Here is a 14,986-nt window from a genome sequence, read left to right as displayed (position 1 = left end):
CCCTGATTTGTCAGTGCAAACTGCACAGGCTAATCTGGGACAACACTTTATACACATGCATTGAGTCCTGTTTTCCCATAACATTAAACCTTACATTTTTTGCAATAGCATGCATGAAAAAAACTAACTCTAAAGCTTTTCTAACACTGTTTTGGTAATGAGGCCGGGGTCCTTCTTATTGGGAACAATTGCATTCCATGGAATAGATTCCAATCATATAAGCTTAATTAAATATCTCACAACTTTATAAAAACTCAAAGCCTCATGAGGATGACAGAAATTCTCAGGGTGTTGTGTGACTGAGGTTTCTGTATGGTAAGTTGGAAAGCATCGAGCTGAAGAAGGGTTTGAGTTTTTGATCCTCAAGTAAAAGAAGTCGTGCTGTAAACAGGATATACAGAAGAATAGGCGCCATTTTACTTTATGTGAAATCACATAATTCTTGTCAACTTCATCTTTAACATTCTTAATACACAGGTACACTGTCAAATCTTTATTTTATTAGTGGGACATTATGTTTTGTTGATTTTAAGGGTGGAGTGATCCACAAATTTAACACAAACACATGAGAAAATAACTGACACAAATTCCTCATTTATTTGTCCAAACTGAGAAATCCACGCATTATGATGCCTTATGATTATTATATCTCAATTATATTTCAATTAGATCAAAATTCAAGAGCTGTCATCATATGATGACATATGCCCCCTATAAACGCTTGATAGAAGTTATGAGCTTTGTTCGAAACCTAAACGCTGATTTCGAAACCTAAACGCGGACCCTAAGTTCATGATCAAGGTCACAAGGGTCAACAGGGGTCAACATTTGTGTGCGTATGGAAAGGCCTTGTTCATATACACATGCATGCCAAATATGAAATTGCTATCTGAAGCGACATAGAAGTTATGAGCATGTTTCGAAACCTAAACGCATGTGTGACGGACAGACGGACGGACAGACGGACGGACGGGCAGTCCGATCACTATATGCCCCCCTTCGGGGGCATAAAAATGTATATTATCATAATATGATTTTATACTTATAATTTGAAGTATAAGAAAGAGTTATATTAATTTAGTTTTTTTCCGAAATCATTGGACTTTTCGCACCAACAAATTCAAAATTCTAAAATTGCATTTTTTCCCAAAGTGACCAAGAAAAGGCCTGACAATAAAAGCGTCTTTTTTCTGCTTATTCAGGTCATTCTTGTCCACCACATCCTGAGCATCGTTGTCTTGACTCAGAAGCGACTGGAGCAGCCGAAAAGCTTGACGTATTTCTTGTATGTATATTTAGGACTCACCCACTTTTATATAAATGTATTGAAAATCAATAACAAATGTTCAACAGCATAAAACATGGCACATTAATAAATCTCACACCAAGTGTAACCTTTCTGTTAACATTGCATAAAATATCAATATATACATCTCCAAAGATTACTTAAACAATTTCATATTTTATAAAAAAAAAGTATTCATCCATATACATTTCTTACATGGCATGGTGTTTATGGAAATGAAAGTGTAAAAATAGCCTCAGTTGTTATGTACATGTGCATCTATGTACACATATTAAATTTTGAGTTTAAATGCTTTGTTTTTTCCTGCAAAGTTTACAAGAACGAAATTTTAGGACCAAAATGACACAAATGTTATGACAACATAACATAATTTGCATTAGATCTAATGTTCTAACAAAAACCCTCACATTGTATAAGCAGAAAACAATATGTGTACATAAATTATTGTTATATTTAACTACACACTGAATGTTGTATTGTAATATCACACACTACTATGCTCGAATGCTAAACAACACATTGTCATTGAATTACTAATGACATATTACAACTAATACATACACGTACACACTATTCCACTCTGAACACAATGATGATGTTGCGTTCCCACTGACCTACAATGATGGAGGATGTAGTGCTGCTGTAGCAGACTGACTCTGGGCACACCATTTCATCCCACTCTGTAGCCAGAGTTGCCAGCTTCATCTTCCCCTCCATGTCCACCTGTAGTACAGTGTTGGAAAACCATCCACAGACCAGCACCTGGCCTTCAGGGGTCACATGTACCCCACGTGGGTGGTTTAGTGCTGTGTCTGTCAATGTAGCCAGGATTTTGCCATCCCTGGACAGGGTGAGGAGCTTGGACTGGGTCCAGCTTGTAATGTACAGCTTGTCCCCTGTGGGACTCACAGCACACTTGTCTACTGCAAAACAGAGTAACATCAAGGTATTGAATTAATGTAAATGTTAAGTAATATTATTAAACATATTGCAGTGATATTGTATTACACATATGTTGCTATAAATATGCCTTTACCCATCTAAAACATATGCATACATTCAAATAATGCAATAGTTAAGTGTGAAAAGATACTTCAGTACCAGTGTTATTGTGTAGACGTTTAACAAGTTGAAAAGCGACTGGTGAGTTAGACATGAAGTGTAGCACAATTACACAGATAGAAACAATTACAGATATGGAACTATTCCACAGTTCAATCAATACGTGTATATTATGAATGTTAATATATGCAACAACTATAGATTTCCCACACATGTACAAATGTGATAGCGATGTACTGACACTAGTAAAATTGACACAAGCATACATGCTTCATACATGTGCCGTGTTACGACTTTATTTGTGTTTTTAAAGTGTTTTCAACATACAAAATTATATCTCAAACAACAAATCAATATTGACGGTTTTCTATCTAGTTGTTCACTAAACCATTTACACAAGCAAGTTGTTAAAATGAATCTTCATAATTATATACATACGTTTGAAAACTTCTTAAAATCCAGCTACAGCAATTTAAAGAGTGTCCATTTTATATGATTTTTTTATTTATAAAACATATTGCACTCTACAGTAATCTGACAACCATAAAAATAAACACCAGGTCAGAAAGTGTCTCTTTCTCAGGAACTCAGTTTCTATTTATAGACATGTCATGTAGTGACTGTCAAAATACTTCATTACTCATGGTTATAAATCAATAATTCTGAACACATGTATTATTTTGGCTGCTGTAGCAATCAAAGGGCAGATTATATAACAAATACTTTATAATACATCAGGTAGTTTTCTGCTATGTAAAATTGGCCCTAAAACGGACCCGATCCCAAACATATAGTGTACAAAAAAATCTCAATTTCCTTTCTTTTTAAGAAAGAAGTGTCTTAGCATTATTATATCTGTATTTTATTTTATAATCGCCTAACAAGTATATAACTATTATTTATATGATTTTTTTTACAAAATGGCGAGGTAAAGGCAGGATGTGTCAATATTTGTTGTTAAACAAGAGATGTGTTTGTCAGAAACACAATGCCCACTAATGCACCACTTTGATAATTTTTTACCTTTGACCTTGTAGGATGACCTTGACTTTTCACCACTCAAAATGTGCAGCTCTGTGAGATACACATGCATACCAAATATCAAGTTGCTATCTTCAATATTGCAAAAATTATGAACAAGGTTAAAGTTTTGTTACAGACACACAGACATACAGACACACAGACACACAAATAGACAGACCAAAAACAATATACCCCCGATCTTTCGGTCAGGGGGCATAAAAAACGATTCGGTTCATTTTGTCGATAAAAAATCCCAAATTTGGCGATTTCATAAATTCCAATTTGACCAGACTCCTTATTCCGAAATGTCTAGAAAACCCCTGTACATATTACGAATGTTATCAGGATGAATAACAGAATCCACTATGATAATACCTGTATCATCAGTTGATTGATCTTCATAGAGTGTACCGACTAGTTGGCCATTCACTGTGTACTTGAACAGAGCAGTACCAGATGCAATAAACAGGTCTCCCTGATGGTGAGCAATACCTCTACATCTATGTTGCAACTGAAGTTTTCTTCCTGAAACCAGCTCGCTCTGGATGACTGTGATTAACTGGACCTCATGTGTGTTACCTAGATCATCCACAGCCACTGCAACCTCACTGGGTGTGATTGGACACATGTCCCATATATCAGCAATCACACCACAGTGACTCACCACCTGGTACTGCTCGTTCAGCAGCTTGACTCTCTTATTAACTCTGTCTGCAATCAGTACCTGCCCATCACGGAGAGCACATATAGCTGAGATGGAGCATATGTCTGAATCACTTGGAATTTTCACATTTTGCACAGACTTCTCATTCACAGTGAAAACATTGTTTGAAAAGTACTCTTTTATAAATATATCAGACTGTTGTATTTTTTCCAGACATCTTTTACTGGCAATAAATGAGAGTTCAGGTTTACCCAGTACTTTCGGTATGGCTACATGGAGATGGAACAATTCATAGTGAAGCCTGATGCAACTGTTTCTCACAACCTTGAGAGGAGCTTGTTTCAGGTTTAGCTCTTCTTTCTTCTCCTTAATAGTGCTTTTCTCAAAATCTGCTAATAAATATTTGATTTCCTCACGCATTTCACTGATTGGGTATTGTATATGTTCCTGTGTTGTATTAACTGTTCTTGTATCACATTCGCGTAAATACGATATTATATTTACACGCAAACGATCCACAATAAGCCTCTCATGTTCATTGAACGAAACCTTTAGAGACTCCATTCTGTCCTCCAGATAGGTCTGAAACCGTTTCAAGTGTGAAATATTATTTTCAGTTTTGACAGACAGGTTCTTGAAGTCGGTTGACTTTTTTGTGGCAGCCCGAGGTAATGTGGTCACTTGTATGCAAAATCTGAAAAAAAACGGAAGACAGTTAGTTATATAATAGTAATCAAAAGCATAAAATCAACTGGACAATAGACAACACTTACCCCTGAAATATTGTAATTATAATACAAATTTAAAGGGGCATTATAACTAAAAATAACAAAATGTAGGCACATACAATAACAATGCATGTTCCCTAAATTCACAATGTTACTTTTCTAGAAGCAAGACTATATTGATTATTGTTAAAAAAATATAAAAGCATATATATCTATATATTGTGCGTTTGGGAAATAATGCATACCTCATTGAACAAACTGGACAGTATAACGGTACTACCACTCTATAGTAATGTCATTAATGGAATGCATATGTATGACATAAAGCTATGTATATTTTACTTCTTCTGAATTTCCAACCACATTGAAGTGCTCTGGGACAAAATGTGGTTTTTATTAAGTCCTTAAGTGTTTTCAGTGTTTCAAATTAAAATAATTCTAACGAAATGACAATCTAAGTTTACATGAAAATATGTTTTTGCATAAGCCGTTGATATTACTCTTTTACTATAATATTTATCTTTTTTAAAGGTTTTATATTATGAGAAATTTATTCCTCTTAACTAATCCTTTTCTTGCATTAAATGATATTAGCTTCATTCATAAGAAGATGAAGATGGTGTTTTTTTTCCGTTCAAAATCAGGTCCGGTAAACGGCTCCATTCCCAATGATTTTTTTTTATATTTTTCTCAAATAGGAGCCAAACATACCCAATGGAAGATTACCAAAAAATCTTATTTTTTTACATCTCAATATTTTGTTCAACTTTTATCCATATACGTTCAACCATAACAAATTATACTGAAAACACTTTTATTCTCAATGTTTAAGCATTGTTTAGCAAAACAACAACATTAATTTCCCAATGTTTGTTAAAAAGCCGCAAATTTTCCATATCAAAAGGGATCCGCCCCATTCCCATAATGTTGAGAAAAACAACACTGTGAGAAGGGTTTGATATCATAGTTATTGTTAAATACTGTAAAAATAAACACCGGACTAGCACATAAACACAATCAGTCGTTTGAACAGATTTATTGTACAAACTACAAGTATATTGACTCAAATTGAAACTCCATAAACTTAAATCAAGAAAGAAGTTACTGTCTGATGTAAGGCAAGGGACAAATTGCAAGTGTTTTTTTCAAATGTGTATTTGATCCCGCATTTAAACATGTTATTGTTTATGAAACAATTTCTTTGAATCTAATATTTTCAAAACGTTTGGTTAGTTCCTTTCATAATTGGTTGCATACTAGACCACACTTGACTTCCTTCTGTGTATAAGGAATGTAGGCCTCATGTCATATTACAATTAAAGACACAGATATTATGTACAAAGAGGGTGCTTTAAGGCTCATCTGATGTCCTGGACATGAATTGTGGGAGACTTCGATTGGTGGTCAATTTTTTTACCCCACTTGACCCAAATTCAAACATTGACTTTGTATTGTCAACAACAACAATCTGATTAAGTTTCATTAAGAATAAGCCATACATTCTGCTGCTAGAGTGGTAAGAATTTAATTAAAGAAATGACTCGGTTCCATAGTTTCTAGACGCATGTGACACACTTTCAGACTTGGTCAAGATGCACATTCATTTTGTCCAGATTGGGTCATGAAATCTGGTCTCTGTAGTGGCACAAAGGATTTTCTTATTGTTCATCTAGCAATCTACTTTCTACACACAAATAACACAACAGTTTGAACTCGGCCTTGACACATATTCAGAGTGCCGGATCACATGACTTTATGGTTTTCACAAATTGATGTCAATCGATGTAAACGCACCAGTAAGTGGTGCTTTTTTCCCAATAACTTTTTTAAAACATGTTTTCTGAAGAATTTCTACTAGTGCATACAATACAGTTTTTATGTGGTTTATGCCCTTAACATCGGTATAGAATACTAATGCGCGTTTTCTGTGTAGCTGTTTCAAATGACCTTTATGCCAGCAGACATGAATAAATACATTCTTATGTTTCATAGACTAATTCGAGAGAAATCCCCTGATTTTTGGATACATCACTGCGTCTGTACACAGCGTAAAGGATACAACACAGTTCAGTGTAAATAAGTCCAGTCTACTCCCTGCATGTTAGACACATAGACACAAAGTGTGGCTCATTTACACTTACGCGTTAAAATCCATCGCAGAATTTAATGGTCTGTACTCGGTCGATAAAGCGTCATGGGAAGACATAATTGACTATCGAAAAACACATTTTTATCTTGCAAGATGAACACAAACACTACCGAAATAGTATAGTGTCACGATTAGAGGACCATGGTTTCATTATCTAACCACAAATGTTTGCAGTACTCGGTCAGCACCTCTGGAAATCATTCCTGAACGCCTGAATAGGCTACCCTTTTTTTGCCAGTTTGCTATATTTGATATTTTGATTTCAATTTTATATCCGAAAGCATTGCGCTAAATTTGCCAATTACAAACCGCAATGAGATTTTTAAAGTCCCGCGTCATGCGAACATGGGTCTTATGCCATAAGCGACACTATACCTTTAGCCCACCCAGCCGTCGCATCCCTCAGTCTGGTCAGGCGATACATAATGTGCCCATAAAACCTTGAGTGATTTCATAGCGGAAAGCATCGCCTCTGACAAGACTGTGCAAATGCTGGGTTGAGCTATGCTTACCGTAACGCCATAATACCAATTTTTGCATGACACGGTTATGAAAGTGTGATTGGAATGTGTCAGAAGACAACTGCATGTTAATCCAATATAAGCATACATAAAAGTTTGATGCTTAAGAAATTAACTCATAATAAGCCATGTGAGAACACATATAGTGTGAAATCCTGTAGTTAATTTTGTTTCTGCTAACACGTGTGGTTTGACTTTAATAACACACATTTCATGCGGTGAATATGCGACTAAAAAGTGAAAAAACACTTTCGTTTTCAATTTAATTATATAGAAACGTAAACTCTCAAATTTTCTTTCAAATTCAGCATTTACGCCGAATATCTTTTTTATAGATATTACTTGTAATATTTAGTTGGTTTTTATATTTAGTTCTGCGATTATAAAGCATTAGTGGTGTTGTCTATAGTATACCAGCCTGTAGTTATTGGTGAACTCATGTTCAACGTTTTATAAATTGAGAACTGTTAATATAAACAATCTTAACCTTATTCTGCTGAATTGTTATCAAACGTGCAATTGAAAATACAGGAGAGATCGCCGCTAACTGTTGAGAACAAAATAACTTTTCCCAGGCATATCAAATTTTACACCGTTGTAGTAGCCAGCACAATTAAAAAGGTTACTCAATAGACGCGTGACAGTGTATTGGACTCTCCCTACGCCGTGTTGATCAGCAATAGTTTATTTTTCCGCATCTGTTAATAGCCTCAGATTATGAATGCCCTGTGCTGAGCAAAAATACCACGTCATTAAGACGCAGCAGATGGTGGACTATTTTAAGCATTCATAAACATTGTCTTCCGCGACGCGTGTAAAAGAAACATTGTGTATTGATTCTTTTCTATATACGCTCCGTTCAAGCATATTCTATTTAACACGATTGTCACAGTATGTTTCCATTTGTGGATGTATATAATTGAACACAATTCTCTTGCATAAATTATACAACTCCTTTTCGGCGAAGATGCGGAAGATGCGGCAGTTATCAGATTTATCGTAGATAGGAAAACTGGCCTGAAACGCCTGGAATTAAGTTGTTCGCAAAAAACTAAAAATGGTTCACATACTGCAAGAGGTTCGTGTTATTACAATTACCTTAATAACTTTGAAACATTTGCAATAAAATTGTAACACATATGATGCCATGAAAGTGTATAACGTGAACATAAAAAATCTCATTTCGTTTTTACGAAGATTGCGTGCATGTCCCTTAATATTAGGCATAAAGTTTATTATTAAAGGTTGTTTTCTAATATTTAACAAGAATGTCTTTTCGTCTGTGGCAAAACTGTCACCTGGCCAAGAAATTTCAGTGCAGCATGTTTAATTGCTTTAATGCAACTTAACAGGAAATGATGTAACAAACACAAATGTTTCAAATTTAAATTGATCAATATATATTGTACAAGTGTTATATGATAAGTGCAATAAAGTCTGCATTTTTTATCACAGTGGTGTGATTATGTGTTTGTTGTGTTGGTTTGTTTGGGTTTTAAGCCTTTTTCATCAGTATTTCAGAGATGAAACGGTGTTTAATTAAGCAACTTACACTTTCCTGGATTAGCTGGTTAACTATTAACCAGTGCATATACTAATTTCATTAACGGACTACTGCAACATTTAAGTCAGAGGTAGGTAAATAATCTCTGTAATATAATTTCATAATTACACAAGTAAAGAGGCCGCGCGAGTAACCGACCCGAGAATCCTGTGATTTGTTGTCGATTACTACAAAAGACCAACTGACCTATCAGGCTGGATTATTGATAATCAATATATCAATTTTACATGCATGCCTTAATTTTTCACTCCAAAATTGGGACATTTGGTCAAAATTGCTAGGACAATATTACTGGTGTTGCAACACTCACAAACAATATTCAATGTCTGTCCACATACCATTCGCACCACAAATCAAATTCTGACTAAGATTGAACAGACAATAGTGTCATAAACATAACGATTAATTATATTCTGGAAGTTGAGTGAGTTGTGGGACATGTTTTATTTCTATTTTCTATCGGAACGTCAGTCACATACATTATCATGTAATCTGAAAAGCACGCACTGGACGCTGTTCTTACTTAAACAACAATCAAAAGTGATCAATTGGCATGTAAACTGAAATGTTGATTGAATTTCACATGACCAAACTATTTTCTAAAACTGGTGGATTTTTGTGTGAATGATAACATCAAACTTTTTATTTAATTAAAAAACTGATTTAAATGCTACTTTGCACATGCTTATCCACACCATGGTTGGAATAATTAACAACATAATGATTTGAATAAATGGGAGTTAAATCACAACAGATGCTTTTTTTAGAAGCCACAGTAAGAAACAGACAGAAAATGTCTCTAGGTAGCAATTAGCTACCACAGCATTTTGCCACACCATTAAGAATATTATCAATATGACTGAATATTGCTAGTCACTATTGCTTAATGCGGTACAATTATTGGTATTGAAATATACATTATATTCAAGAAGTTAATATATATTTAAAATACCTGTGATCAAGGTCAACACATTTAGAGCAGCACAGCCGAGTGTGGTCCTGGCAGAATTTAGTTAATTGTTCATCTTTGTGAATATCACATGTTCTGAGATAATTCTCCATTTTCTTAGAAAGTGGCCACTTCATGATTTCATCCTTGCCATAAGGAGATTTTTTATAAAACCATATTCCATAATTTCTGTGATACTTAATACACTGTCCACAGTAAAATTTATTGCATTTTTTACAGTAAAATACTGCATTTATCTCCTTATTATGACCCTCGCAGATTGAACAACAATATTCATTATCCAAAACATGGCCATCAGCAACAGAACCCACTGAAAAGTTTGCGATGTTTAATAATGAAGTTTAAGCAACCATAATAAAAATGAAATGTAACATCATGGTATGGCTGTATAACATTTAAAAAAAACAACACATTGTATTAAATAAGCCAAGCATTTAAAAAAAAACTTTCAATTGTGTGTTAAAGGGATCTTTTCACGCTTTGGTAAATTGACAAAATTGAAAAAAGTTGTTTCAAATTCGCAAATTTTCGTTTTAGTTATGATAATTGTGAGGAAACAGTAATACTGAACATTTACCATGGTCTAATATAGCCATTATATGCATCTTTTGACGATTTTAAAACCTAAAAATTATAAAGCGTTGCAACGCGAAACGATTGAATAATTTGGAAAGTTCTGTTTTTGTCGTTAAATTTTGTGAAACTACGAAGATTGCTTATATAAGGTATAAAATACGTCAAGTACGTGTACTCGGCGGAATAGCTCAGTAGGCTAGAGCGTTTTTACTTCAGGACTCTGGCAGTACTCCAGGGGTCACTGGTTCGAAACCTGTTCCGGGCAATGTTCTTTTCCTTTTTTTAATTTTATTCTTGATTTTTTACTGGAGCTTTTACGATCCAATGTTTACATTTATCGATATAAAGCATTTAATGAATAAGTTAAAAAATGCCAAAATCTGTGAAAAGGCCCCTTTAAAAGTCTAGAAATTATAATTTAGATCCGAACAGAAACCAAGCTTAGCTTCAAATGACATTCATTGGTCCGATACAAGTAAATAGTTTAACATTGTAAGCTGTCAACAGAGTATTGGCTCGAGTGACATTCAGATTATGTTCTGCAGTGAATGAGATTTGTAGCGTGACATAAACTTACTTTAAACCTGCTTTTTACACAGACCCATTATACAGATGGTTTTATGAATTATTCACACATCTGATCCTTCAGCATAAACATAATATTGTTTATTTTGCCAGTTTACTTATTGTTAACACAAAATTACGGCTAAACTCTCGTAATTAAATGCAATATGAAATTAAAAACAAAATATGACAACTATTTTAAAAAGAGGGCCGACATTGAACAAGATAGCTCAACTGGCTAATGGAACAATGCTAATTTTGATCACATTGGCATGATTTCAACAATGTTTGTAACATACTACAATCTGATGGCATATATCACATATATAAGCTGTGTGCTGTGTGGTTTAAGATAAGTTCTTTATAATTAAATATGGTACATAATTTTATATAAACACTTTCCAACCAAAAAAACGAAGAACAATCCCTTCAGGTGTGGCAAACAAATTTTATTTTTTTTGCTTAATACCACATATAATGGAGTGTAAGGCCCACATAAACATGAAATTCTTTCAAGTATGCTTTCATTAATGTTTATCCATGACTTGTTAAATGTTCTCTTATGTTTGATTTCGGAAAAAAATTGTTCAAAATGCTGTTATATATGTGTTGATATTTGTCATCTTGAAATTTAAAATTATTTGTCCCATTGCATGAATATCTAAGTTAATAATTTTCATGTATTTATATGCTTGCTTGTTTAATCTCATGACCAAAGTTCAAAATCATAGCCAGAGCATTCTGTTGTATTAGTATCATAGTTAATGAACACTTAGTATGGGCATAGTAGCCCTATATTTATTACTGCTTTGAATATTTTCTCAATTATATACTCATACACTTTGATATTTATAAGAACCTATTTGTTTAATCAATACTGAGATTCAGTACAATGTGGCAGTAATTATTGTTGTTGTTATACCCGTTGATTTATAACAAAATCATCATTTTTTAACTGAATCTTACTATTAAGTGTGATCACAGCTTGCAAATAATAAATGTCTTTCCTTTAAGCAAATGCACAATTTCAACGAGGACTTCACCCAGTTGCTTTCATCGTTCTACATAGTATGTGGTCATCATTTTATCGTGAATTAAAAAATCGAAGGGACCCTTGATTCTGATGAGCATAACAAAGCAAACAGACTGCCACAAAGCCACTGAAAGTATCTATCAAATTCACTCGTTACTGATTGACAACTTTTGCATCTATATTGCCTCGGTGTCAAAAAACATGTGGAGTGTGTACACAATAAGGGGTATTGTGATTATTTTAAATATATTGCAGAATTTTGTTTGAATGGTTGGACCAAATGCCCTAAGTTCAATCAGCCTCTTTACAATAGATTGATTTTTAATGTGCTTGTTTGTTGTATTTTGTTATGAGTTGTTTTTGTTTGAATGGATGGACCGAACGCCCTTAGTTCAATCAACCTCTTTACAACAAATTGATATGAAATGTGCTTGTTTGTTGCATTTTGTTATGATTTGTTATAAAGTGTCATGTGTTGAGAAAAACATTAAGTAAAATCATGAAATAAATTAATCGGAAAACTACTTGTGTCTTGAGTTGTTTTATTTGATATCATATTACACTAACCACTAACAAAAGTTACGAATATCAAGAACACCAATACTGTGTTTATATTATATATAATGTGTAAACACGTTCAGTGCAAAATGAAATGATTAAATAAAAACAGCTAAAGAAATTACAAGACATGTTTATCACACATTTGTTTAATTTTGTAATTTTTAAATGACGGCTTTTAATATGTTTATAGGAGCTCAATCATAAACAAAAATAATCGGACACCTACTTTTGTCTTGCGTTGTTTTATTTGATATCATATAACATGTTAAAATAACAAACGTTACGAATACCAAGAAAGCCAATACTATATGTAGTTAGTGTGTAAACACGGTCAGTGCAAAATAAAATTGTGTAATAAAAACTGCTAAACAAATTACAAGAAATGTTTATCACACATGTGTTCAATGTGTAATTTTTAAATGATCGCTTTTAACATGTTTATAGGAGCTCAAAGTTTTAATCTTGAAGTAGATTCTTTACATTGAGCAGGCTTGACTCATCATGAATATGTCCTAAACATTTAAGCAAGGCTTAATAAAAATCAGCCAAAACATAGGAAATATTAAGCCGACACGAACATGTGGACTCAAACCTTTGACCTTGAAGTAAGACCTTGAGCTGGTAAGACTGACTCATGCATCAATTTGTGTTTTTTTTTCCGTTCAAATTTAAGTCCTGTAGGGGGACCCATGTATTTTTCCCAAATGGAACCTGACAAGTCCCAATTGAAGATGAATCAAATGTTTCGATATCTCAAGTCGCAATATTTAATACATCTTGAATTCAGCTCTATAAGTTAAACCTTAGTAAATATAATATAAACACAACTTTTATTCTTAGTTTACAGTATTTGTTGCTAAAATGAACCATACTAATTTCCCAAATTTTGTCAAAATAACGCGATTTTCCCCAATTCAAAGAGACCCGGCCCCATTCCCAAAATGGTGGAAAACAACACTCTGCCTTCTATACATCATATGAAGGCTGTGAACATTTGACGCAAGTTATATGAAAATTCGTCAAAAGGGATAGGGTATATTGGGCGACCACACAAGTTTTATGGACAAACGACACACTGACCACCTGAAAGATGGACGTAGGGTATTCCTAAAATCCTTCGTACCGCTTTGCAGCGGGGTAATGATTATCATTTGCACATTAAGGTCATATCCGATGTAATGTGTATATTTCACCATTGTCTATTTGCGGATAATAATTCATGTTCATCTTAGATATAGAAGTTTTATGTCTTGACCTTTCAAGTAGGGTATAAATACAAGTTGTATTACCACATAGAGAGCACTTGCTTGAAATTCAATACGTGTATCTTATTGGACCATGATAGTCGACAGTGGATAAGATGTCTTTCAAGCAACCAGGAGGTCTTGAGTTTGATCTAGATTGCGTTATAAGATCTTCATCAAAGTACTGAATCTACTTTGGAAACAGAGTAGATAGCCTAATAATAAGCCTTAGGATTTTGATGCATTCCAGTTAAAATAATGGACATAAAAGTAATAGTAGCCTTATGCTATTAAAATCTCATTTGTTTCAGATTCAGTTAAACCAACTATTTAAATTATACTGTCAGACAGATCTCTCAAAGCAATTATGTTTGAGATTGCCAGTGAATGGCTATAAATCGAAGATAAAAATACATAATTTTGCAGCTAAAAATAAGTTTTAACACATTTTTGTTTCTTGCTTAAATAGATATCCAGTAGCAAAAAGCAAACATTATTTTGATATAAACAGCAAGAAACAAGACTTTTCACAGTAGGCGACACATTACGCTCCCGAAGAAAATGCTTGTCATAAAATACAATGTATGTTATATCAGTTACAGAAGAAAGTTATGGAGTGTACATAAACATGCATAACTTTTAATTTTGAAACCTTGACTATTGACAGTCTAGAAGCATGTGAGTTGTAGGCCACAATTTAACTGGTAAATGGGAATAGTGAGAATACTAATATCCCACTACTTTGGGAGTCATAACACTTTACACATTATAAATCAGTACATTTCAGTTCCATACATTTCAAAAAAAATTCCTGCAACACATCTTTCAATAGCAATGTTATATCTTCTTTTGAGCTTGTACTACCATAAGGCTTAAAAAGACTTCTATGGGGAGGTGTGTGACATGGAATGTATTCAATTCCAAATACGTCTTTCAAGCTGTGTGCTTTGTTTCTCATTGACAGGTTAAAAGAAGCACTGATTGCTCTGTGTGTAAGAACTATAAAAGAACAATGTTGTTA

General features: G+C 33.8%; 1 protein-coding gene across 2 annotated transcripts in view; it reads right to left on the bottom strand.

The window, feature by feature from the left end:
* Positions 1-574: 574 nt before the first annotated feature.
* LOC127845466 (uncharacterized) overlaps positions 575-14,986 on the bottom strand; it is a 60,656-nt gene continuing 46,244 nt past the window's right edge. Inside the window, exons 1-3 of one of the 2 annotated variants that reach the window (XM_052376395.1) lie at positions 9,970-10,445; positions 3,767-4,749; positions 575-2,229 (exon numbers count right to left, since the gene is read on the bottom strand). In XM_052376395.1, coding sequence (XP_052232355.1) covers positions 1,877-2,229; positions 3,767-4,749; positions 9,970-10,103 — 1,470 coding nt within the window. In that variant the 5' untranslated portion in view covers positions 10,104-10,445 and the 3' untranslated portion in view covers positions 575-1,876. Of the gene's footprint in view, positions 2,230-3,766; positions 4,750-9,969; positions 10,446-14,986 lie in introns of those variants that run through there. The other variant, XM_052376394.1, reaches the window with a different exon arrangement.

Source organism: Dreissena polymorpha, chromosome 9 (genome assembly GCF_020536995.1).
Source record: "Dreissena polymorpha isolate Duluth1 chromosome 9, UMN_Dpol_1.0, whole genome shotgun sequence".
NCBI lineage: Eukaryota > Metazoa > Mollusca > Bivalvia > Myida > Dreissenidae > Dreissena > Dreissena polymorpha.
The sequence above is the reverse complement of the archived record's forward strand: the minus strand, read 5'-3'. Positions and strand labels throughout refer to the sequence as shown.